This window comes from Gymnoscopelus braueri (genome assembly GCF_963280865.1).
Source record: "Gymnoscopelus braueri genome assembly, chromosome: 14".
Classification (NCBI taxonomy): Eukaryota; Metazoa; Chordata; class Actinopteri; order Myctophiformes; family Myctophidae; genus Gymnoscopelus; species Gymnoscopelus braueri.
This window is the reverse complement of record NC_137619.1, coordinates 3,305,850-3,330,361: the sequence shown is the minus strand read 5'-3', so window position 1 is coordinate 3,330,361 and position 24,512 is coordinate 3,305,850. Positions and strand designations below refer to the sequence as shown.

The 24,512-nt window shown below is 43.8% G+C and overlaps 1 protein-coding gene across 5 annotated transcripts in view; it reads right to left on the bottom strand.

Annotated features, from left to right (window-relative positions):
* The window catches only part of wdfy4 (WDFY family member 4), a 171,253-nt gene that overhangs the window by 82,985 nt on the left and 63,756 nt on the right, over positions 1–24,512 (bottom strand). For 4 of the 5 annotated variants that reach the window (XM_080450395.1, XM_080450396.1, XM_080450392.1 and 1 more), the window contains exons 31-38: positions 23,854–23,951; positions 22,282–22,378; positions 12,326–12,528; positions 10,720–10,880; positions 9,782–9,901; positions 7,807–8,019; positions 6,845–7,048; positions 5,262–5,391 (exon numbers count right to left, since the gene is read on the bottom strand). In XM_080450395.1, coding sequence (XP_080306521.1) covers positions 5,262–5,391; positions 6,845–7,048; positions 7,807–8,019; positions 9,782–9,901; positions 10,720–10,880; positions 12,326–12,528; positions 22,282–22,378; positions 23,854–23,951 — 1,226 coding nt within the window. Of the gene's footprint in view, positions 1–5,261; positions 5,392–6,844; positions 7,049–7,806; positions 8,020–9,781; positions 9,902–10,719; positions 10,881–12,325; positions 12,529–22,281; positions 22,379–23,848; positions 23,952–24,512 lie in introns of all 5 variants that reach the window. The other variant, XM_080450394.1, reaches the window with a different exon arrangement.

Here is a 24,512-nt window from a genome sequence, read left to right as displayed (position 1 = left end):
AACAGATCTCATCTTACATATCTTACATGTAAGTCCTAGTCTGAAGACGTTATGTAAGATAACAGTTATTCAGAACTGTTTGGAGCAGTCAGGACTCCGACACGACATCAAGTGGGAACTGGCAGCCATGACAACAGAAGGACGAAAACGTAAAAGAAAATAGAATAAAAAAATGAAAATAAAAAACATGATGTTCCAGTCGGTGTTGATGATCGTAGAGAAGATGACACCGAGTGGCCTGGACTTCCTAGACTTAAGTCCTAGTTTTAAGACGTCTGGAGCTTGGGAATCTGACTAAACATCAGGAGCTGGCAACCATGAAAAAAGCAAATGAAGGAAAAACAAGGGAACCAGGAGACCTGGTAGAGACAGGGCCGCATTAACCGCGGAACTTATTGGAACTTGTGTTCCACGGCCTGAGCCTGCAGGGGCCCTGTGTGAATTATGTATTAAAAAAATATATAAATTATTTAATTTTTTTTTAAATTTATATTATTTTATTATAATATTATATATATTCTTACTATTACTATTTATAAAAATGTATACATTCGGGCCCTGCTGTGTGAATTATATATATTTAGAAACATATGTTGCTTTAATTTTAATGTTGCGCCTTGCGCGGCAGAACAGACGCAAACCTCTTGCATACCGTGGCTGGTACTGATGTGTCACTTCTACTTCCTGTAAGTAGACAACAAAATAAAGCTACTGTCGACTAATCTTTAGAAGTGGCTCTTATTTTGAAATCCTCCGCTTTTAGCGTAAGTTTGTTTCTGTTAACCAGTAGGCTATGACTCTGCTATCATGGTCTGTGACAGCAACACAAATAAACAAGAACCATGTGGATTAAACGCAAGATTTGGGCCAACGTTCATATTTACGATATGAAAACCAGCTCCTGTGACTTAAACATTGTACAAACTTTGGAAGTGCCGTGTGTTAAACTCTTTGAACCCCGGCGCAGCATGGTGAGTTAATCTTACAATGAAGATGTGTGTGTGTGTGTGTGTGTGTGTGTGTGTGTTTGTTTGAAGTAGGCTTAGACTGTATCTCACGTGCTGTGTTTGAATAATGTAGCTCACGGTTGTTAATGTCATCTCTGTGACTCTGTCTGTCTGTCTTAGTGCTACCATAATGTACACTGTGAAAATCTAAATGACATATTCTTAATACATTTGTACTGTGCAAATAGCTGAATAGGATGGAGTAGTAGGTCTACGCTACTGTATTTTAACATCAGTCGGTCATAATGGTGAGCCATAATATTATTTTCTGAGGTGGTAAAAAGGTTGAGAACCACTGCGGTAGACTTAAAGAAGTGGGTCTACTTGCATGATTGTCACATGTTTGGTGGGGATCTTTTTACTTTAACTTTTCAAGTACATTTCAGAGCCTGTACTTTTGTACTTTTACTTGAGTAATTAGTTGAATGAGTACTTTTACTAATGTCGCTTTAAGTAAAGAAAGTGAGTAGTACGTTTCCCATCTCTGCTGAGTATTGTTTTCTCAATTCTAAACTTGAATTGTTGAATTTCTTATGAAGAATAAGAAAATAAATATGAAACATTTGTTACCCATCTCATCACCATATGTCTAGTAGGCTACGACTGTAATGACCATAAAGTAACCTCCTTAATAATAAATGTAATTTGTAATGATAGACACTGTAGTTATAGCATAGACTGAAGTTGGAAAGGCTGTGCCCAGTGCCTGTGTCAGCACCGATCGTGCTGGCGGTGGCACGTGCACCAAACGCACGTGCGCGTGAACGCACCAAATATTGTCAGATTAATGTTGAGGGGGGGCCTTTGATTTGGTGTAGTTCCACGGCCCTGAGAGGCCTTAATGCGGCCCTGGGTAGAGACCCCTAGTGGTTGAAATCTGAATGGCCGGACTTCGCATGACGTGTGTGCAGAGGAAAAGAGGGACAGACCGACCGACCGACCGACAAAGCCTCATGTAGGCCGACCCCTTGGGTCTGGCAAAAATCACACCCAGTGTGAAATGAGCGGTGTATATCACAGTGATGGAAGCTCACTTTAAAAAAAAGTATTTTTTTTTAAGTGCATGGTGCTATTTATAGGTTCTGAATTTCATCATGCGTCTCACTAGCCAATCACAGTACTGAGCAAAGGGTCTGAATACTTATCAGCCAATCACAGCACAGGTTATGAATTTCATCATGCGTCTCGCTAGCCAATCACAGTACTGAGCAAAGGGTATGAATACTTATCAGCCAATCACAGTACAGCGACCCCAACCCCACTTATAGGAGCGGCTAGACCGCTCAAAAACAGAGAAAAAAAACAGAGAAAAAAAACAGAACAGAACATTGATTCTCAACCTGTGGGCTGTGAGGATATTGCAAGTGGGCCCCCAAATAATTAGCAAATTACTAGGATTCTGATCGACGTCCTTTCAGATCCAACCGCTGAGCGCCATAAACCTATCTACGTCCATTCTAATTTATCTTCATTTTTTATTCCACAAGAGGGCGCTCTAACGCAACTTAGAAATGATCCCTCGACGCCGATAGAAGGAATGGACGGATGTGACGTCACTTCCGTCCTCTCCTACATTAGGATGTGTAGAAAAACTCTTCTCAGCTCCGATTCTTTTTTTTGTGCGTTGAAAACGAGCCGTTTTCAACGGGCGATAGAGAGCACCACAATGGCCTATCGCGGTAAAAAGCTTTTTGTTCCAGTGGGTAGACGAGACCCTCCCCCACCCACCGGACACACCCTCCGCGCGGTGCGCACGTCGTGGCCTCTGCGGCTCTCCAGAGATCGTCAAAACACGGTAAAAAAAAAAACGCTGCCCCCCCCCCCACGGATGAAGCGGATGCGTAGTACCTGGCAGCAGGGTTGCCAGATCTACTCATTATAATTTCCCCGCAAGATTTTATTTGAAAATAGCCGATCTACAAGCGATGCGACGCGTTGTGAGATTAGTAGATCGGCTATTTTCAAATAGCTGATGTATATGTTAAAGTGCTCATGTGACCCATAGTCGCTTCTTTTGGGCTGGTTTTCCTAGACCTGGTTGCTTGTTTCTCTCACAGTATCTGGCAACACTTCCTGTTAGTGAATGTGTTAACACATTCACCGCCAAAGACGGATATATTCGTCCAAAGATTCTCCATTCACTTCCTGGTTAACTTATTACTTTAAAATCCTGTATCTCGGCTCCTATGTTCCTCCTTTTTTTTTTTTTACTATGTTTGCGAAACATGCTATTTTCAACTGGTTATAAGAAGAGAGCGGGAGGTCACGATGACATTTTTTTTCTCCACAGAAACACAGCGATTTACTCCGTGATTATCAACCATCAGGGGAAAAAAATGTCAGAATGCTTCAAAATGCTGGCAGAAGCTACCTTCCAGTATAGAGGATCTGCGCATGCTTAAAGTGAATGGCACATCGAGTGGCAAAGCGAGTGGCAAAGCAACATGCAAAGTGAGTTTAACATTGTTTAATGTTGTTTAATGCAATCAGATATGACTTTTCTGTTTGGATGCATGGGCTGTCAAGGCCAGAAAGTATTTTTTTGACACTCAGTAGGCATTCCTGCATAACTTCCGGGTTTGATGATGATGTCACACGCACATCCTCTATTAGAAAAGCCCCTGGCAGTGTTCAAAGCCATGATCTTTGATGATGATGAGGTTGTGGGTTTGAATCCACCGTGGTGCACCCGGCTTTGTCGGGCGTCTCTATACGAACACAATTGGCCCGTGTTCAGGGGAGGGAAGAGGGGCGGGGGGGAGGAGGAGGAGGAGGAGGAGGAGGAGGAGGAGGAGGATGAGGAGGAGGAGGAGGGTGATACTGGTCATTGCATGTACTCCTACAGGCTTGTGTTGGGCGGGAGGAGTAGGACGAAGGCCCTACGTCCTCCTGGTGGGGGCTCCTCACTGGCAGGTGAGTCAGTAGGATACGACAGCAGTGACAACACAGACATGTGTGTGGGGGAGGAGTTAATTGGCATAACCACTACATTGGGGACAAAAAGGGGAGTAAAACATAATTGGCTACTAAAATTTTTTAAAAATTAAAGAGAAAAAAAAAGTGATGATCATCTAGGCCTGACCTCGACTAAGTCGACTAGTCGACTGGTTAGTCGCGGGGGGTCCGAGTCGACTGCGTGTCTCTTAGTCGACTCTAGTCAAAAAAAAATAATTATATGTTGTTCCTCGTCTTTGTATTGATAGTGTTTGTGTTGGAGCGCCTCAGTGCGGCTGCAGAGTTCATGTGCAACCTCTTCCAGAGAGAGATAGAGACACTAGAAACTCTGCTGGAGACACAAAACAAACTGTGTAGACTTGGCCCTTTGAAATAAAATGTATTTTGGCCCTAAAAAAAATAAAATAAAAAAAACTTTTTTTTATTAGTCGACTGCCAGTCGACTATTGGCAATTAGTCGCCAATTAGATTTGACTAAACAAATCCTTAGTCGGGGACAGGCCTATGATCATCACATTAATGGATTTACTGCATTACTAAAATCCGATCATTTGACGGTGAAACGTTCTGAGCTTGTAGATCTGCTACTTTTGCTGATTTTGAATCCTGAAAACGTGAAAAGTAACAGTTTTGGACATAATGAGGTGTAGATTCTCAACCCTTTCTGGACCATCAGGGCCCATGTGAGATATCTTGAAATTGTTCGCGGCCCACCCATTAGACCACTTAACCCTTTAAGACCGGGAACGCATCCGTGTCATTTTAAGATTTCTTTGGCTATCCAAAAATAGCAGATCTACAAGTTCATAGCGCGGCACCGAGTGCCGCGCTATGAACTTGTAGATCTGCTATTTTTTGAAAAATCGGTTACAACACTGCCGGGGGTTTTCTAAAAACCGATTTTAAACGATTTTCTTACCACACACAGAACATTTGGGGAATCGGGAAAAAAATCAGATCGCTGTAATCCGTTCCATAATTGCAGCCAGTTGAAAATAGCATGTTTCGCCAAAAATACAGGAGCCGAGATACAGAATATTTCCCAAATACTTGAACCAGGAAGTGAATGGAGCAGTATATCTTTGGATCACGTTATCTCCTGGTTCTGATGTAAAAATGTATAGATTTTTATTGTATTTTTTTAAAAGACGTTTAAAACGTCATTGGCAGGCAATGTGTTAATGCTATTATTATCATTAAAATCGTACGGTTTTACCAATTATTTGGGGGCCGTGCACCTGCAGTGCCCTCGCGGCCCACCAGGGACTCGGTGTGGCCGGTGGGCTGGTGGTACGGTACCTTGTGGGTTGAGGTGGGTGTTGTTCTGGTTGTTCTCCAGGCTGATCATGTGGATGATGTCCATGAGGAACTCCAGCAGCTCCGTCTGGAAGCTCTGCTGCTGCTCCAGTGAAGCCTCGCCTGGAGAGAACTACAGAGACCTGTTTATGAGCCACGTACAGTACACCCAGTGGGGCAAAGTAACCAAGTACATTTACTCAAGTACTGTACTTAAGGTACAGTTTTGAGGTATATTTACTTTACTGGAGTATTTCCAGTTTTAAGTACTTTTACTTCTACTGCACTACATCTCAGAGGCAGATATTGTACTTTTACTCCACTACAATTATTTGAAAACTTTAGTTACTAGTTACTTTGTAGATTTTGTTTATTATTACAAAACATACATTAACCACTTCAGCCCTAAATACATTTTGGCAATTTGAAAATAGCAGATCTACAAGCTCACAATGCGCCGCGATGCGACACATTGTGAGCTTGACTTGAGCTGGCTCTGTACTTGGCCAAAAAGAGCAAGATCAACAAGCTCACAACACGTGTTGTGAGCTTGTTGATCTGCTATGTTATGGATCATGTTTTACCCCAGAATATGGATGCTGGGGTTCAAGTTGTTATACTTAAACATGTCCTGTTCACAACAGTTTATAAAACAACGCACGCACGTACACGTGTGTGTGTGTGTGTGTGTGTGTGTGTGTGTGTGTGTGTGTGTGTGTGTGTGTGTGTAGACCTACAGTATGCGTCTCTTCTTTCTAGCTGTGTGTGATTTAATCAAGGAATAGCAGTTACTGTAACACATACCGGTACATTAACTGAGCAAAGAGTGACACCAACTGGACAGAGCCAGTATTACACTGAACAGCCCTTTCCAAAGACGAGGGATATTCTAATACAAATCCATGGGTGGATTTTAAAAGCAGTCAATGTAGATTTAGATTGGCCCATTTCAGCAATAAAGCTTTTTGTTCATTTCTATCATTAGCTTTTGCCAATGGTACATTTTGAACAAACACAAACTAATTTAGTGAAAAGCCGTCGTTTCACTTTTGGAGAATAAAAAGAATGTTTTTGTCACATCTGAACATCACAAAGTGCAGAAACAGAGTAGAAATGAATGAGCTATCACTGCACAGAACCACGCACGCACACACGTACACACCCCCCCCCCCCCCCCCACACACACACACACACACACACACACACACACACACACACACACACACACACACACACACACACACACACACACACACACACACACACACACACACACAAACGCACACGCTTGTCAAGAACCAGGGCGATCAATCTATTCTTACGTCATACTCGGGCGAGTGGGGGGCTTGGAATGTAAGAGCAGAATGTGGTGGTGGGCTCACCTCCAGTGTTGCCAGATATTGCGAGAGAAATAAGCAACTAGGTCTATAAAAACAAGCCCAAAAGAGGTGACTATAGGCTACATGAGCACTTTCAACATATACTCGGCTATTTGAAAATAGCAGATCTACTGTACAAGCTCAGCTGCTATTTTCAAAAGAATCTTGGAATATTTTACAGAGACTTTACAGACAACACTGTCTCACCTCCAGCAGCTGGACCAGAGGGTGTGAGCTGTTGTTGTTGGCAGGAACGTTGAGGAGACTGTCCATCAGCAGGATCCGCATGAAGTCACACACCTGCTTCCTGGCGGGGTGACTTGTGAGGTCACACACCTGCTTCCTGGCTGGGTGACTCGTGGAGGCCACCTCTTCTTCTTCCTCACCCGTAAGACCAGCCTCCACCCCGTCCTGAGGGAAGGGGATAGAGGTGGCATTTCATTAAAAAAACAGAAAGGGTGGCAAAAAAGTGACAGTGAAAATTAGCAAAAATAGATGATCTACATGCTCGCATATGCGATGCGTTATGAGCTTGTAGATCGGCTATTTTAGAAAACTGAACCAAATGTTTTTTTGTGTCTATAAGTGTCGGGGCCCTATCTTGGGCGCCGCCTTTCCCTAAACTTATTAGCCATTTTTTTACTATTTTTAAATACATTTAAAAATAGTTCAACTAGCCGATCTACATCGAAACGTTGTGAATAATATAAGTACTACTTATATTATTACTTATTTGTACTTACAAGTACATTTAAGTACAAAAGTAAAAGTACTCATTATGCAGAATGTCCCCATTTCACAAGTTTTCAAATGTATAAAATGTATACAAATCTTTTGAAAATAGCAGATCTACAAGCTCACAGTGCGTTGCATCGCGACGCACTGTGAGCTTGTAGATCAGCTATTTTCAAATGGCCGAAATGTATATAGAGCTGAAGTGGGTAATGTATGTTTTGTAATATTAATCAAAATCTACAAAGTAACTAGTAACTAAAGTTTTCAAATAATTGTAATGGAGTAAAAAGTACAACATATGCCTCTGAGATGTAGTGGAGTAGAAGTAAAAGTATTGAAAATTGGAAAAATAAACTAAGTACAGTACTTGAGTAAATGTACTTAGTTACTTTCCACCACTGTGTATGAGTAGGGTTGAGGGTTGTGGTTCAGACCTGGGATGCGTCCAGGGGGTCCAGGGGGTCCAGCAGGGGGTCCAGGGGGTAGACCACACCGGCCAGCGTGTGGAGGAACTCAGCCGAGGCCCACAGCGGGTCTCTGGGACGCAGGCTGTGCAGCAGACACAGGAACTGCATCACACTCCCCGGGAACTGCAACTCCCATGATGCATCATCACTCACAGAAAACCTCTTCCCAGACGGGATAGGCTGTTCAGCACCATGCAGGAGGAAAGAAAGAAAACACAAAGAGAGGTTTAACATGTTGACTTTGACCGCTTCAAGAGCCCTAAACAAGGCAGAGGGGTAGTCAACAGGGGGGTCTGAGACCCCTAGGGGGTCCTCAGAGTTACTACAGGGGGGGGGGGGGGGGCAAATCTTTGTGTGATAGGAACTTTTTTTGTTTCTTTACATTGACGTTTAACCACTTCAACCCTCACAGCATATGGGGAACATTAGCCGAACATAGCAGATCTACAAGCTCACAACGCCTCGCTTGTAGATCTGCTATTTTCGGCAAAGATGTTTGGTGTAGAGGGAAAAAGAGCAGACCAAGGATAGAGAGAAAGGTCAAGTTTACTGAGTATTGAGGGTTCAAGTGGTTAAATGTCTGAAAATACACATTAATATGAATCCAACATATTAACACATTCGGTGCCAGAATTGTATAATAACAGATTACGTTTGGTGCCAGAAATCTCACCGTTGAGCTGCGCGGCGCTGTTTAAGCTGTAGACGCCAAGACAAAGCATGCGTGCATTTTGCACGATGGTCCTGGCTAACGCCTGGAACGATAACATCTTTCCCGCGGGTCACAATGGCGCAGCGATCGCGCATACAAAATGAGTCGTTTCGGAGTTATAGGGGTTTTAGAGAAGGAGATAGAACGGAAGCGGATGGGAGCCATGTTTTTTGGCACGGTGATCTATAAGGCCCTTTCTTCTCAGAATCACAGTGGGTGATTCCAGAGCTGCTCCAGCCCCTCCCGTGTGGACAAAAACGAAAAAAACAAAAGCGACTGAAAACACGGTTCAGACCGTGTTTGGCACCGAAGAGCTACTCTGTGAAAACACGGTTCAGACCGTGTTTGGCACCCGATGTGTTAATAGATTAATAGAAAAGATCATTTGTAAACAAATAAACAAAAAACCTTAATTTGCACAACACTGATGTGATCTGAAGACCCCTGCTCTAAGGTAATGACTCTCGCATGTATTTTCCCCCCTTTTCTCCCAATTTGGCAATTATGCCAATTCCCAATCCTCCCTTGTACTGTAGTCCCTAGTCACTGCTGACCCCTACTGTTTAGTTTGTTAGGGAGGGTGTAGTATGGCGTAGCCAGACAACTATTCCATAATCTCATAATGCTACGGTATAGTCTGGAACTACACCTCCCGAAAGCAGAGAAAGGAAGCTGTCATCTGTTCATCATTTCCGTTCACAGAAAATATTTTTTTTATATAAAACATATTTTTTTCTGATAAGCAGCAATATCATCTTATATGACCAAAACTGTTACTGTTCAAATTTAAAAAATGGCAGATCAACAAGCTCAAAACGTGGCCTCCTGTGTACTTCTTCTTCTTCTTCTTGTTTCTTGTCACCTGTCAGTGAGGAGTTTCACTAGGGAGGACGTAATGCATGTGGATGAACACGCTACTCTTCTCATTTCCACACAGTCTCTGCATGCAGAGACAGTGAACGGCCTCACCACGCCTGGTTTCCCTCCCGACAACATGGCCACTTGTGCTCGCTGGAGCACCCAGTAAGTACCCAAAAGCACACCCAAAAGTACCCAGAAATATGCAAAAGTGCCCAAGAGTACCCAGAAGTACCCATTAGTGCACCCAAAAGTACCCAAAAGAAAGCAGATGCACCACTGGAGGATTTGAGCCCCTATTAGTCTCCACAGTGTTGGGAAGGAACTATTTACCTCTGTGCCACCCGGATGCCCCTTCTGACCAGGTCTTACCCGAGAGATGATGATTCGGACCAATTCCAACAGAATGGCTGCCGCCTCGGGACAGAGCCTGTGAACGGTGCCGTCCGCTTGGTTGTCAATCACAGACTGTAGGACGCTGTCCAGATTCCCCTGTGGGTGCAGACACACAGAACCAGATTGACAATTATCGTTGCTGTCGGGCACTAACCTCTTATCTCTTCCTTTAGTAAATTAATGCCCTACTTGATCACACTACAGCATCACACAAAAGCATCAAAAGTAGCAGATCTACAAGCTCGAAACACAAGCTTGTAGATCTGCTACTTTTGCTATTTCTGCATTTGAATCCTGAAAAGTAACAGTTTTGGACATAATGAAGTTTCCACCCGACAGAGACGTTACGCAACTTATTTATTTTTAACGATTTGACTCGACTTCATTGTATGTCACTTGAGTCAGCATTTGCAGTTTTTACATGTATATATTTAACCCATTAATACCGAGAACGCATCTGTGTCATTTTAAGATTTCTTTGGATATTAAAAAATAGCAGATCTACAAGCTCATAGCGTGACACTGAGTGCCGCGCTATGAGCTTGTAGATCTGCTATTTTTGAAAAATAGTGAAGATTTGTGGCAAAATCTTGGATTATATATATTTTTTAAAGCGAACATTTGTAAAATATTTAGTTCCAGGAACCCCCAGAAGCAAAGATTTGAGTTACAAATGTGCGCCATAAAAAAGGGAAAAAAATCAAATATTTGCACAACTTTTCATGATTTTTCTAAAATAGCAGATCTTCAAGCTCATAGCGTGGCACTCGGTGCCGCGCTATGAGCTTGTAGATCTGCTATTTTTGAATTGCCAAAGGAATCTAAAAATGTTAAATGTGCATGTGAGTCATAGCTGAATTGCCCCCCCCCCACACCCACACACACACACACACACACACACACACACACTGTACCCCTGCAGATGTGCTGGCCGTGGTCCCCAGCAGCAGAGCAGCCAGCGCTCCGTACACCTGGGCCAGGTGACACTGGCTGACCAGCAGCTCCAGCAGAACATGGAAGCCCGGACACGTGGAGCTGAGGCACTCATAAGACCAGGAGTCATCCCGCAGGTTGTCTAGTGGTAGAGCGTAGAAGTAGAAAAAGTAAAACATTTAAATACTCATGTTAACTTAACTTAGAGAAAATGTGCTCCTGGGAGCACACAGGTCTCCGCCAGGCCAGGTAGGTTATGGTGGGCCAGCATTGTATGAATTTATTGCACCAACACAATATGTTGATTTGCGGGAGTGTTGAAAATCTGCACGAGTAGTAGCCGATGTTTGGACAAAATATGTAGGAGTAATATGAAAAAATCGGCCTCCTGGTGGCACTATAACAGGCCGAGGTGAAGGTTTTGGGGCAGAGGTTTTGCTCTGGCCTCCAGGGAGTGTGTGTGTTTCAATTAAATGGGCTTACAGTAGGTATGTTCCACACATGTTCTACTTGCCACTGAGGTGTAAACAACGTGTATAATACTGTACTGTAAGTACCAGTGGCGTAACGGAGGGGCAGCAAGCGATGCGGTGCGGGGGGGCCACCAGGCAGGTGGGCCTCACGTGAAACTCCCGCGGGGAGGCCCCGCGATTCTGCGTTACGCCACTGGTAAGTACCCATGATGACAAAGGGTTGGTCCATCATTACTACATTACTGTACATAGTACACAGTGGTGGACAGTAACTAAGTGCATTTACTTAACACATTGACTGCCTAGAACGAGTTAACTCGTTTTTACTCGTTTTTAAAATCCATCACTTGATTGCCTAGATCGAGTTAACTCGTTTTAAAGGGAAAAAATTTTTTTCCCAAAAAAAAAAAAAAAATCTTTTTTAAATTTTTAAATTTTTTAATTTTTTTATTTGACCCAAAGACCAAGGAGATATGATTAGTCGAAGATCTAGACTCCTATCCACTTCCTTGTTAACTTAAAACTTTAAAATTTTGTATCTCAGCTCCTGAGTACATTTTTTTTTTCAATGAAAAATCTCTGGCAATAAACTGCAAAAAATCTGAAATAACTCAGGCAATCAATGTGTTAAGTACTGTACTTAAGTACAATTTGGAGGTATTTGTACTTTACTTGAGTATTTCCAATTTCCAATACTTTTACTTCTACTCCACTACATCTCGGATCAAAATATTGTATTTTTACTCCACTACATCTATTTGAAAGCTTTAGTTACTAGTTACTTTGTAGATTTAGATTATTATTACAAAACATACATAAACCACTTCAGCCCTATATACATTTCGGCCATTTGAAAATAGCCGATCTACAAGCTCACAATGCGTCGCATAGCGACGCATTGTGAGCTTATACATTTGAAAACTTGAAATGGGACATTCTGCATAATGAGTACGTTTACTTTTGGTACTTTAAGTACATTTTCATGACAATACTACTCAAGTACATTTTGAATTCCGGACTTTTACTTGTAACAAAGTATTTCTATATTGCAGTATTGATACTTTTTACTTAAGTAATTATGTTGAGTACTTTTTCCACCAGTGATAGTACGTACCCATGATGACAAAGGGTTCGTCCATGCCGTCTACCAGGGTCCCGGGCAGAAGGCCCTCTCTGAAGCCGTCCTGCTGGCTCTGGCGGGCCAGGAGGTGCGTGAGCAGCACCAGGGCATGACGCAGGGTGGACGGGTGCAGGTGAGCCTGCAGGAACAGCAGGAACCAGTCCCTGCCCAGGGTCTGGAACAAGGCCTTCTGCTGCCTAACCAGGAGGAACAAGGGGTTAATCTCTTCAATTACCCCATGTGCAGTGGTTCTCAACCTGAGGGTCCTGTTGAAAGGTGGGCCCCCAAATAATTGGCAAATCACTAAGATTGTAACGGGCCGCGGGTTGAGTAGCGTTGAGTAGCGTTGTTCTAAGATATTTTTTTACATTAACCACTAGCATCCCTTTTCTGAGGAGAACTTTAGCCAAAAATAGCAGATCTACAAGCTCACAACGCCTCGCGCTGCGAGGCGTTGTGAGCTTGTAGATCTGCTATTTTTGGCAACGACGTATAGGTGTAGAGGGAAAAAAACAGCAGACCAAGTAAAAAAAACAAAAAACACAATTGTATACAATCCCTGCTTCATCTGTCTCTCAACTGGGGGGTCCTTGGCCTGAAAACGTTGAAGACCCCTGCTTTAAACCCCAGCATCCATATTGTGGGGAAAGCTTCCACCGAAAATTGCCGATCGACAAGCTTATTACACGTGTCGTGCTGCGACGCGTTGTGAGTTTGTCGCTCAGCTATTTTCCTGCGAAAGCTTTCCCCACGATAACAGAAAACACACTAGTATAGAGCCCTGAGGGACTCCGCTCAACCATATATAGGGTTTAACCCATTTAGACGTGGAAAGCCTCTAGGCGTTGTTATACCTTTCAATCCGCCACCGTGTCATTTTATTTGTTACTATACATCGTCACTGTCGGGCAGAAACCTTGTATCTCCATGTTTTTTTGTAAATTAAAGCCCTATACTTCATCACACGAGTGTCACACGAAAGTAGCGAAAATAAGCTCACTACGCCTCGCATCGTGAGGCGTAGTGAACCTACGTTTTTCCAGAAAACTGTTTGTAGAATTGGCCTCAGGTCTTAATGTGTCTTAACTAATTCCCTGCCAAAAACGTAAAAATCACACACAGAGTGAAGTGGGCGGTGTGGTCATCACAGTGGTCATCATAGTGATGGAAGCTCACTTTTAAAAAAAATGGATTTTTGGAAGTGCATAATCCTATTTATAGGTTATTAATGTCATCATGTGTCTCGCTAGCCAATCACAGTGCTGAATAGAGTCAGCCAATAGAGTCAGCCAATCACAGTACAGCTAGGGGTGTACTAATGAGCCAATCACAGTACAGCTAATGAGGTGTCCCAACCCCACTTATAGGGGCGGCTACACCGCCCAAAAATCGTAATTATTTCCAACTAGATGTGAGAACGCTTCGCGGCCCTCACATCTAGGCCCGATCCGAGGTTGGTCCAGACAGCACTGGCCTAGTCACTCTGCACACACGTCATGCGAAGTCCAGCCCCTCTGGCCTCTCCTCTCCTCTCCTCTCCTCCCCGATTTGCTTTGCGGCCCTAATACTCTAGTCCCAACCTCCCAACCTCCCAACCTCGGTCATGTGATAAAGAGGTCAGACTTCCTGTATCTGGTTGCTATGGCAACCTGCCAGATCAGGCTGAGGGTCTGATAGGCAAATCAGAGAATCAATCCAGCCGAGAGTCTGATCACTGATGGAGGTGGGGTAAGATGCCTAAATCATAGCCAGAGCTCTGATCAACAGTCTGTGGCGGGTCTTGGAGGCATGTGGAGTGATCCTGTGCTTGCGATCCCGGACAAACTTTCGGAGCTTTTGTCAATTATATAGTAGTAAGAAGTAAGATTACCAATACTGCCAAGAACGTAAAAACGTATTTTTTTTTACAATTAGCCTAGCTTTAGCTTAGCGGCTACCTTGGGCTGCTGGGCTATGGCTTCTCACTCCTCCCCCCCCGGGTTCCCGTCTCGCTCTCATCCTCTCTACTGTGCTGTTTGCCACATGTATAGTTACAACTCCGACGACTTTATTGGATGTACGGATGTATGCAACAAGTGCAGTGTGTTTGCAGCGCAGCAGGAGAGGCTCTGTCTGCTGGAGGAAACCATAGCTAGCGGTGATCACTTTAGCCTAGCCTCTGCTCCCATGCAACAGGGAACAGGGGGACGTTACCAGCCACGGTCACCGACCGCGACTGATCATAGTCCCCACACGCACCCTACGACCCAAGACGGCTGGGTGACTGCTCCTGGTCGTAAGCGTAGTAAAAAAAACAAAAGCACACGGGACACCAACCACACGTTTCAAACAGATTTTCCCCACTCGCTGCTACACCCGTTGAGTTTAGCAATGAGACGTCAGCTCCACTCTGTGACACGCCCCCTCCATGTGTCACTGAGAATACAACTCTGGTTATTGGTAGTTCTATAATGAGAAACGTGAAGTTAGTGACACCAGGGACCATAGTCAAATGCATCCCCGGGGCAAGAGCGGGCGACATCGAATCAGATTAAAATATGCTGGCTAAAAGTAAACATAAACGTTATGATACAATTGTAATTCACTGCGGTGGCAATGACACACGACTTAAGAGATCTGAGATCACAAAGATAAATGTTGAGTCAGTATGCACATACGCAAAGACAATGTCGGACTCCGTAGTTTTCTCTGGTCCCCTGCCAAATATGATTGGTGATGAGATGTACAGCCGTATGTCTTCATTCAACCGCTGGTTATCAAGGTGGTGTCCAGATAATAACGTGGGCTTTATAAATCATTGGCAAACTTTCGAGGGGAAAACTGGTCTGATGGGGAGAGACTGCATACATCCAACTTGGGATGGTGCGGCGCTCATCTCTAGAAATATAGACGAGTTTATCAATAAACTATGACCACCCAGAGTTGGGACCAGAAAGCAGAGTTGCAGTCCTACACGCTTCTCTGTGCTTCCAACAGAGCAGCCACCTACCCTACAAATCAGAACAATTGAAGCTACTCGACCCCCTAGGCATGTGAAACCAAGGGTTCGAGGAGCTGTGCATAAAAACTTGGCACACATCAAAATTAATGCAGTAGTGCCACAAAACAAAATGATTAAATGTGGACTCCTGAACATTAGATCTCTACGCTATAAAGGTGTATTGGTAAATGAAATCATATCAGACAACCATCTTGATCTACTTTGTCTTACCGAAACATGGCTGGGTGAGCAAGAATACGTCTGTCTAAATACAGCCACCCCACCAAGTCACACAAATGCTCATATTCCTCGAGACACCGAGATCACGTCTAGTCCTAGAATCTGATAGAATCATTTTGGCTGCCGACATGAATATCCAAGTGGATGTAGTAACCGATAGCCTCAGTAAAGCGTTTATTACATTAATTGAGTCAATCGGTTTCTCTCAGTGCATAGATAAACCTACTCACAAGTTCAACCATACCCTCGACCTTGTTTTGGTCTATGGTATTGAAATTGAACATCTCATAGTCTTCCCATATAATGAGAACCTTTCCGACCACTATTTAATAACTTTTGATTTTACATTAATTGATTACTCACCATTGGACAAAAATGTCTTTGGTAGAAATCTATCCGATAGTGCTGTGGGCAAATTTAAGGAAGCAATACCATCAGCCATCAACTCAGTATATTCCAACACAATTGAAGATCTCCATACTTATAGCCCCTCTCAGGTCGATCACCTTGTTGATAGTGTCACAGGCTCCCTTCAGGCAACGCTTGACTCTGTTGCTCCTTTAAGAAAGAAGGTAATAAAGAAACAGAGGCTAGCCCCATGGTATAACTCTGGAACTAAAAATCTCAAGCGAACGTCACGTAAGCTTGAACAGATATGGCGTTCAACCAAACAGAAAGAATCCTGTATAGCCTGGCAAAACAGCCTTAAAATATATAGGAAGGCTCTCTGCAATGCCAGAGCCACCTATTATTCATCCTTAATAGAGGAAAACAAAAACAACCATAGGTTCCTTTTTGACAAATTGACAAAAAGTCATGACTCTACTGATCCATGTATTCCTATATCCCTTAGCAGCAGGGAGATTTTTTTCAATGGTAAAATCAATACTATCAGAGATAGTATTGATAACCTACTACTCTCAGCCCCTACTGGACCACCCTCCGATGTAATATCCTCAGAAGTGGCTGTACGACATAGTGTATATTTGGACAGTTTCTCTCCGGTCGAGCTCTCCGAATTTACTTTAATGATCACATCTTCCAAACCAACGACCTGTCTCTTGGATCCAGTCCCAACTAAATTACTTAAAGAGGTCCTGACCCCGGTTGGTGCATCCCTACTCGATATGATCAATATGTCTCTGGTAACGGGCTACGTACCACAGTCCTTTAAGGTAGCTGTCATCAAACCTCTCCTCAAGAAGCCTACTCTCGACTCAGGCATTTTGGCTAACTATAGACCTATATCGAACCTTCCATTTCTCTCTAAAATCCTTGAGAAAGCAGTCGCCAAGCAGTTATGTGACTTTTTACATAACAACAAGCTATTTGAAGCTTTTCAGTCAGGATTCAGAGCACACCATAGCACTGAGACGGCATTGGTGAAGGTCACAAATTACCTCCTGATTGCATCAGATAACAACCTTCTCTCTGTACTGGTTTTGTTGGACCTCAGTGCTGCATTTGATACTATCGATCACCATATTGTGTTGCAGAGACTAGAGCATTTGGTTGGCATTAAGGGTGCTGCATTGAACTGGTTTGAGTCCTATCTGTCGGACCAATTTCAGTTTGTAAGCTCTGTACTTGGACCAATACTATTTACTCTATATATGCTTCCTTTAGGCGAGATAATTAGGAAACACTCTATACATTTCCACTGTTATGCAGATGATACACAATTATATATATCGATGAAGCCAGATGAAACGGATCAACTGGCTAAACTTCAAGCATGTCTTATAGACATCAAGAGTTGGATGACCCGTAATTACCTACTCCTCAACTCGGACAAAACTGAAGTTATTGTACTTGGCCCTAAGCACCTCAGAGATAAATTAGCCGATGATAATTTTACCCTAGATGGTATTACCTTGACCTCCAAGGCCACTGTAAATAATCTGGGAGTCACATTTGACCAAGATATGTCCTTTCAGTCCCACATAAAACAAATTTCAAGAAATTCCTTTTTTCACCTGCGTAATATTGCAAAAGTTAGGCACATTCTGTCCCAAAATGATGCAGAAAAACTTGTTCACGCATTTGTTACTTCTAGGCTGGACTATTGCAACGCTTTATTATCAGGCTGCCCAAGTAAGTCCCTAAATAGCCTGCAGCTAGTCCAGAATGCCGCTGCGCGCATACTGACAGGAACCAGAAGAAGAGATCATATCACTCCTTCATTGGCCTCTTTGCACTGGCTCCCGGTTAAATACAGAATAGAGTTTAAAGTTCTCCTCCTCACATACAAGGCTCTCAATGGACAGGCACCAGTATATCTCAAAGAACTCATCGAGCCCTATAAACCAGCCAGAACACCATTGCGTCCACAGTATGAAAAAATGCTTACGGCTCCAGGAAACCCCCAAAAAGTATATGATAATATAATATAGTACAGCACCCTATACTCATCCTCTCTCCCCCCCACCTCCCCCCTTTCTCCTCTCTCCTCTCGTCCTCCCTTTTGGTTGGGTGGGTTTGTGTCCCATTGGTACAATTGTAATTAACCCTGTACGGATTCACGCTCTAGTAAGGCCTACCACTAATTCTACGCCCGGGGACCCGCTCCCCGGAGTTTCTTTTGTCTCCCACGTCGCAGTCCCATGGACTGTCACTACGGACCCCCAGCTGCGGCTCAAGACTGTGACTGCGGACCGGGCTTCTCCATGGAGCACGACCGTGGATTTCTACTACACTACACTATACCACTACACTATACTGTATATGATCTTACCATTCTTATATTATACCATTATATACTGCATACACATTATTGCTGTACTATATTATATTATCATATACTATCTTACACTATTATATTTGCTACTATTGTTATTGTTACTACTTGTACTGTATCACTTTCTGTCTCTCCTCTGTCTCTCCCTCTCTCTCTCTTCTTTCCCCCGACACGGTCGAGGCAGAAGGCCGCCACCCTAGAGCCTAGGGTCTGCCTGACGTTTCTTCCAGTTAAGAGGGAGTTTTTCGTTGCCACTGTCGCAAAATTGCTTGCTCAGGGTGGGACTGTCGGGTCTCTTCTCTACATGTAAAGTGTCTTGAGACAACTTGTTGTGATTTGACACTTTAATAAAATTGAATTGAATTGAATCGGGAATGACAAGACACCCTCATCAGACCGTGTATAAAGACACGCAGACTCAGAGAGAGGCCACAATCAATTTAACTTTGTTTTGAGACACATTCAACCAAGAGAGAAGCCAGATAATAACGATGTCAGCCGGATATGAAGAGAAGATAGTCCAACACAACAGGAAAAGAGGGACAGACCGACCGACCGACAGACAAAGCCTCCTGTAGGCCGACCCCCTGGGTCTGGCAAAAATTCTGTATCTCGGCTCCTATGTACTTTTATCAAAATCTCTGGCATTGGGAAAACGCAGCCAGAAATAAGTCTAGCAGTGAATGAGTTAATGTGGATGAAGGCTACGGCAGGGGTCTTCAACGTTTTCAGGCCAAGGACCCCCTAGCTGAGAGAGAGATGAAGCAGGGACCCCCTTTATATTGTATAAAATTGTTTCAGATAAACTACAGGAGGCTTTGTCGGTCCGTCGGTCGGTCTGTCCCTCTTTTCCTGTTGTGTTGGACTATCTTCTCTTCATATCCGGCTGACATCGTTATTATCTGGCTTCTCTCTTGGTTGAATGTGTCTCAAAACAAAGTGAAATTGATTGTGGCCTCTCTCTGAGTCTGCGTGTCTTTATATACGGTCTGATGAGGGTGTCTTGTCATTTCCGATGATGTCACGTTGAGTCAACCATATCCATATATTCAGATTTCAACCACTAGGGGTCTGGCAGAACCAGGTCTCCTGGTCTAGTTCCCTCCACACCTATAACTCTTTGCCAAAAATAGACGATCTACAAGCCTGTCTGTCTGCTGTGTAGAGCCTGTCTGTCTGCGGTGTAGAGCCTGTCTGGCTGGGGTTGCTATGATGATCAATTTACCATATTAGGGACATCAACAGGCGTCGACTTCCTTGATTGGCCAGTCCAACCCATCAGTGGATTGGTCAAACTTTGCATGACACTTGTGCCACTGAACCAATATAAGTGGTAGAGCACACATTAGGACTCCATTCTGTTACACAACGAGACTTGAAGATTCTAATTTGATCCCTAGAGGAGCTGTTGTGAGAAATGTTCTACTGGACGCTGCATCTGAACAGAGGACCAGTGTTAGGCGGTCAAGCTGCTGTTGCCGTGGGAGACAAAGTCTACTCATTTGGAGGGTACCATAACATCCACAAGGATCGGATTGATGTTCACATCTTCAACACAGTGGCTTTACGCTGGAGGAAGTTGACCCCAGTGACAACTGGAAGAGGAGAATTTCACATTGAGGTTCCATCCAATCACAGCGGCCACACAGCTGTGCTGATAGAAGATATAATCTACATCTGGGGGGGTTATAAATATGACACAAGTAAATACCGCAACGTGCTGTATGCATTTGATGTCGACGCCCACAGATGGTTCAAGCCCAAGGTTTCTGGAACTGTTCCAGAGGAGAGGTGGAACCACACAGCCTGTGTCTTGGGGAAGGTCATGTTTATCCATGGGGGAGGATCCAATAGGACTGGCTACTATGATGATATGTACAAGTTGGACACCACCACAATGGTCTGGTCTTTAATTAACACCAGAGGCATTCCACCTCCTGCTTCATCACATATCTCTGCCACCATCATCGGTACAAAGATGTTTGTATTTGGGGACGGAGCCGGCTACAACAACAACATCATCAGAGTGTTTGACACAGAGACCAACTGCTGGCTGAACACACCTTCTGCACAGCTTCTTTCAGAAAGACGCTTTGGTCATTCAGCCTTTACCTACAATGGAGAGCTGTATATAGTTGGTGGAAGTAATTATACTACCCTCAATGATCTGTGGAAATTCAGTCCAAAGACCTTCTCCTGGAAGAGGGTTGAGCCCAAAGGGAAAAGACCGTGTGGGATGTATCTGATGTGCTGTTTTATTGTGGGAGATCGTATCATCCTCTTTGGAGGAGAAAACGGACCTGATGACCTGTACATGTTAGACTTAAGTCCTAGTCTGAAGACGTTATGCAAGCTAGCAGTTATTCAGTACGATCTGGACCAATCAGAACTCACACATGACATCAGGTGGGAACTGGAAGCCATGACTAACAACAGCAACAAATAAATAATATAAATAACACGGGGTCCAATAAGGGGCGTGGCCTCATGTGGATTTCAGACTTCATGTGACCAATCTGTGACGTCAGTCAACTATGACATAATGACTCCATATTTGGGCAAGGTTTCAGCCTGATCTGACTGCCATTGACTTCCATTATAACATTGAAGTTAAATATATCAAATATAAAAGGAAAAAAGGCAAGGCTCCAGCCTCATCCAAATTCCATGTGAGAATTCAAAAAAAATAAACCAGACATTGTTTATGTTTTTAAAAACAATTTTGTCACGAAAAAATGAAGAAAAAAAAATCTCCACATTAATATTCAAAAACCTCGTAACTCCACTTGAGCTGTATTTGGGTAAAGTGATGATAATATAATGTATTTAATATATAATGTATTTGGGTAAAGTGATGATAATATAAGGACACATTCAAGTATCTGACAATGTATAAAGTCACTAGCCTGGCATGGCCAGACTAATATCACTGTGTAGATATTGGTCTGGAATCTCTGTGTGGAACCTGCATTTCCAAGGGGCAGATAAAACAAATGGCTCTGGTGATAAACCTGGCCCTATTTTGGCCATGTCAATATAGGCTTATTTATTTTTGCCAGACCCAAGGGGTCGGGCTTACATGAGGCTTTGTACCTGTTTCGTCCATACATGGGCATGGTCACTTTGTCCTCCGGCCCCAGCCAAAAAAGTCTGTCCCCCTTCCGTCCATACATGGGCATAGACACAGGCTGACACGTCATGTGAAGTCCGGTGACGTAGTGCTCTGATCTTATAAAGTACTGATTCTGGGTCTGGCAGAACCAGGTCTCCTGGTCTTGTTTTTGGGCGGTGAAACCGCCCCTATATGTGAGGTTTGGATATTTGCACACCAAATCCTGCGCTGTGATTGGCCACCAGTGTACCCCCCTAACCCTGCACCGTGATTGGCCAATCACAGTCTATTCAGGACTGTGATTGGCTAGGGAAACATGACACATGTGCATAGCCCTATAAATAGGACTATGCACTTAAAAAAAACACATTTATTGTTTTTTTTTAAGTGAATCACACATCACCGCCCACTTCACACTGGGTGTGATTTTTTAGCTACAAGCTCACAACGCGTCGCATTGCGAGGCATCGGGATCGGAAGCCCAAAATCTTGCATCATAAAGGCTTTAAAGCTCAGAGGGTCTGCAACGTTTCCAGGCCAAGGACCCCCTAGCTGAGAGAGAGATGAAGCATAACATTGTGTTTCAGATAAACTTAACTTGTGCTCTTTTTTTCCCACTACACCTATAACTCTTTGCCAAAAATAGCCGCTCTACAAGACGATCTCTCGCGCTGCGAGGCGTTGTGAGCTTGTAGATCTGCTATTTTTGGCTAAAGTTCTCCTTAGAAAAGGGATGCTAGGGTTCAAGTGGTTAATGTAAAAAAAAAAAAGAAAAAAATCATATCACACAAAGATTTGGCGGACCCCCTGTAGTAACTCTGAAGAGCCCCTAGGGGTCCCGGACCCCCTGTTGAAGACCCCTGGGCTACGGTATAACTCACTCTGTGGTCAAAGGGTCGTCCGAGGTCAGGAGGTCACAGAGAGAGAGTAACAGCTGGTTCCTGGTCCAAACGGGAGAGGCTGGACCCGAGGTCTGCACTACACACAGGACAAACACACATACACACACACTGAGGTCTGCACTACACACAGGACACACACACATACACACACTGAGGTCTGCACTACACACAGGACACACACACATACACACACTGAGGTCTGCACTACACACAGGACACACACACATACACACACTGAGGTCTGCACTACACACAGGACAAACACACACACACACACACACTGAGGTCTGCACTACACACAGGACAAACACACACACACACACACACACACACACACACTGAGGTCTGCACTACACACAGGACAAACACACACACACACACACACTGAGGTCTGCACTACACACAGGACAAACACACACACACACACACACACACACACACACACACACACACACACACACACACACACACACACACTGAGGTCTGCACTACACACAGGACACACACACACACACACACACACACACACACACACACTGAGGTCTGCACTACACACAGGACAAACACACACACACACACACACACACACACACACACACACACACACACACACTGAGGTCTGCACTACACACAGGACAAACACACACACACACACACACTGAGGTCTGCACTACACACAGGACAAACACACATGTGAGTCACCACACACTGACACAGGATGACACCCCAGACAGTTTTGAAGTTGCTTGATTCAGTATTTTGATAATGTGTTTAATGTTTAACACATTGGGTGCCAAAACCGTATATATACGGTTTTGGCCGTACTAACGTTGAGATATCATTGTTCGAAGATTTAGACTCCAATCCACTTCCTGGTTAACTTATGACTTCAAAAGCCTGTATCTCTGCTCCTGTGTACTTTTTTATTTTTACAATGTTAATTTAACTATTTTCAACTGGCTGCAACTATGGAACGGATTACCGAATGTTTTAATTTTTTTCCCCCTGATTGTACGAGACCTGTATGTGTGTAATGAGGGGATCACCGTGAGGACGGTGATCACTGAAAATATTTTGTGACTACTTGAAAAAGGTTCAAAAATGGTAAAAAATCCCGGCACTCAACGTATAATATTTTAATAAACCTCTGGCACCCCAAGTGTTAATAATGTTGATAATATTTTAATGTGAGGGGCCCCTCCCTCACACATTACAAGGACAATATCAGTCACCAGAACAAAGGACGGGTGTTTTCAATGAATCTAAAATGGTTAACATGGAGTTTGAAGTTACAATGGGTTTGTGTAGGAAGGGGGCGTGTCTGACAGAATGAATATCAAATATCTAAATACTGAATCAAGCAATTGATTCAGTATCATTGCGACGCGTTAGCTTGCAGATCTGTTCTTTTTGGCAAGCGACACACACTGTACTACAGAGAACATTAGGGCTTTCTGCGACTTTGAATGAACGTTTGAGGGTACAGTAAATGTGTGTAATGCTTTAGCGGTCAGGGTGTTTGGGGGTACTATTGTAATAAGTGTACTGTACCTGTGCTATCCTCAGCGTGAACCCTGTCAGAGACTCCACAGCTTTCACTTTCACTCCCACCAGCAGGGGGCAGCGTGTAGACCAGGAACAGCCCGATCCTGAACCAAACACAAAACACCATCACAGCTATGATTCCAATAACATCTTCCATGCTCTGGCCCGATAACGACGAACATCGCAATACTGCATGTCCACAATATTAATGTGATACATAAAATCCTTTAAAATGTTTTATATGTAACTTCTCTTCACTTTTCCAGAACCCCCCCCCCCCCTTTGTCATGCCTGATTTGCCTAGTGTGAAAAGAGGCCAATTCGCACCTGGCACAATTTTACACTCGGCAAATCCTTCTCTGTCACAATGCTTAGACTATCCACTCCACTGATGTTTCACTGAAGTGCCTGATGGCAGTGTCTCTGAAACTTTGGAATGTCACATCTGTACGAGAGAGAGAGAGAGAGAGAGAGAGAGAGAGAACAGTGCTACACTAAAGCTGGTGGTGTAGCTAGTGTCCAGTCGGGTGAGCCGCCTGCTTCCAATAACCTTATTAACGTTGTCAACCAGGTGTCTTGCCCGACGGCATGGGGTCTAAATGTCTCAGTGGAAGAGTAGGGAGGGAGAACACCTAGTTACTCATCTATCTATCTACAGCAGGGGT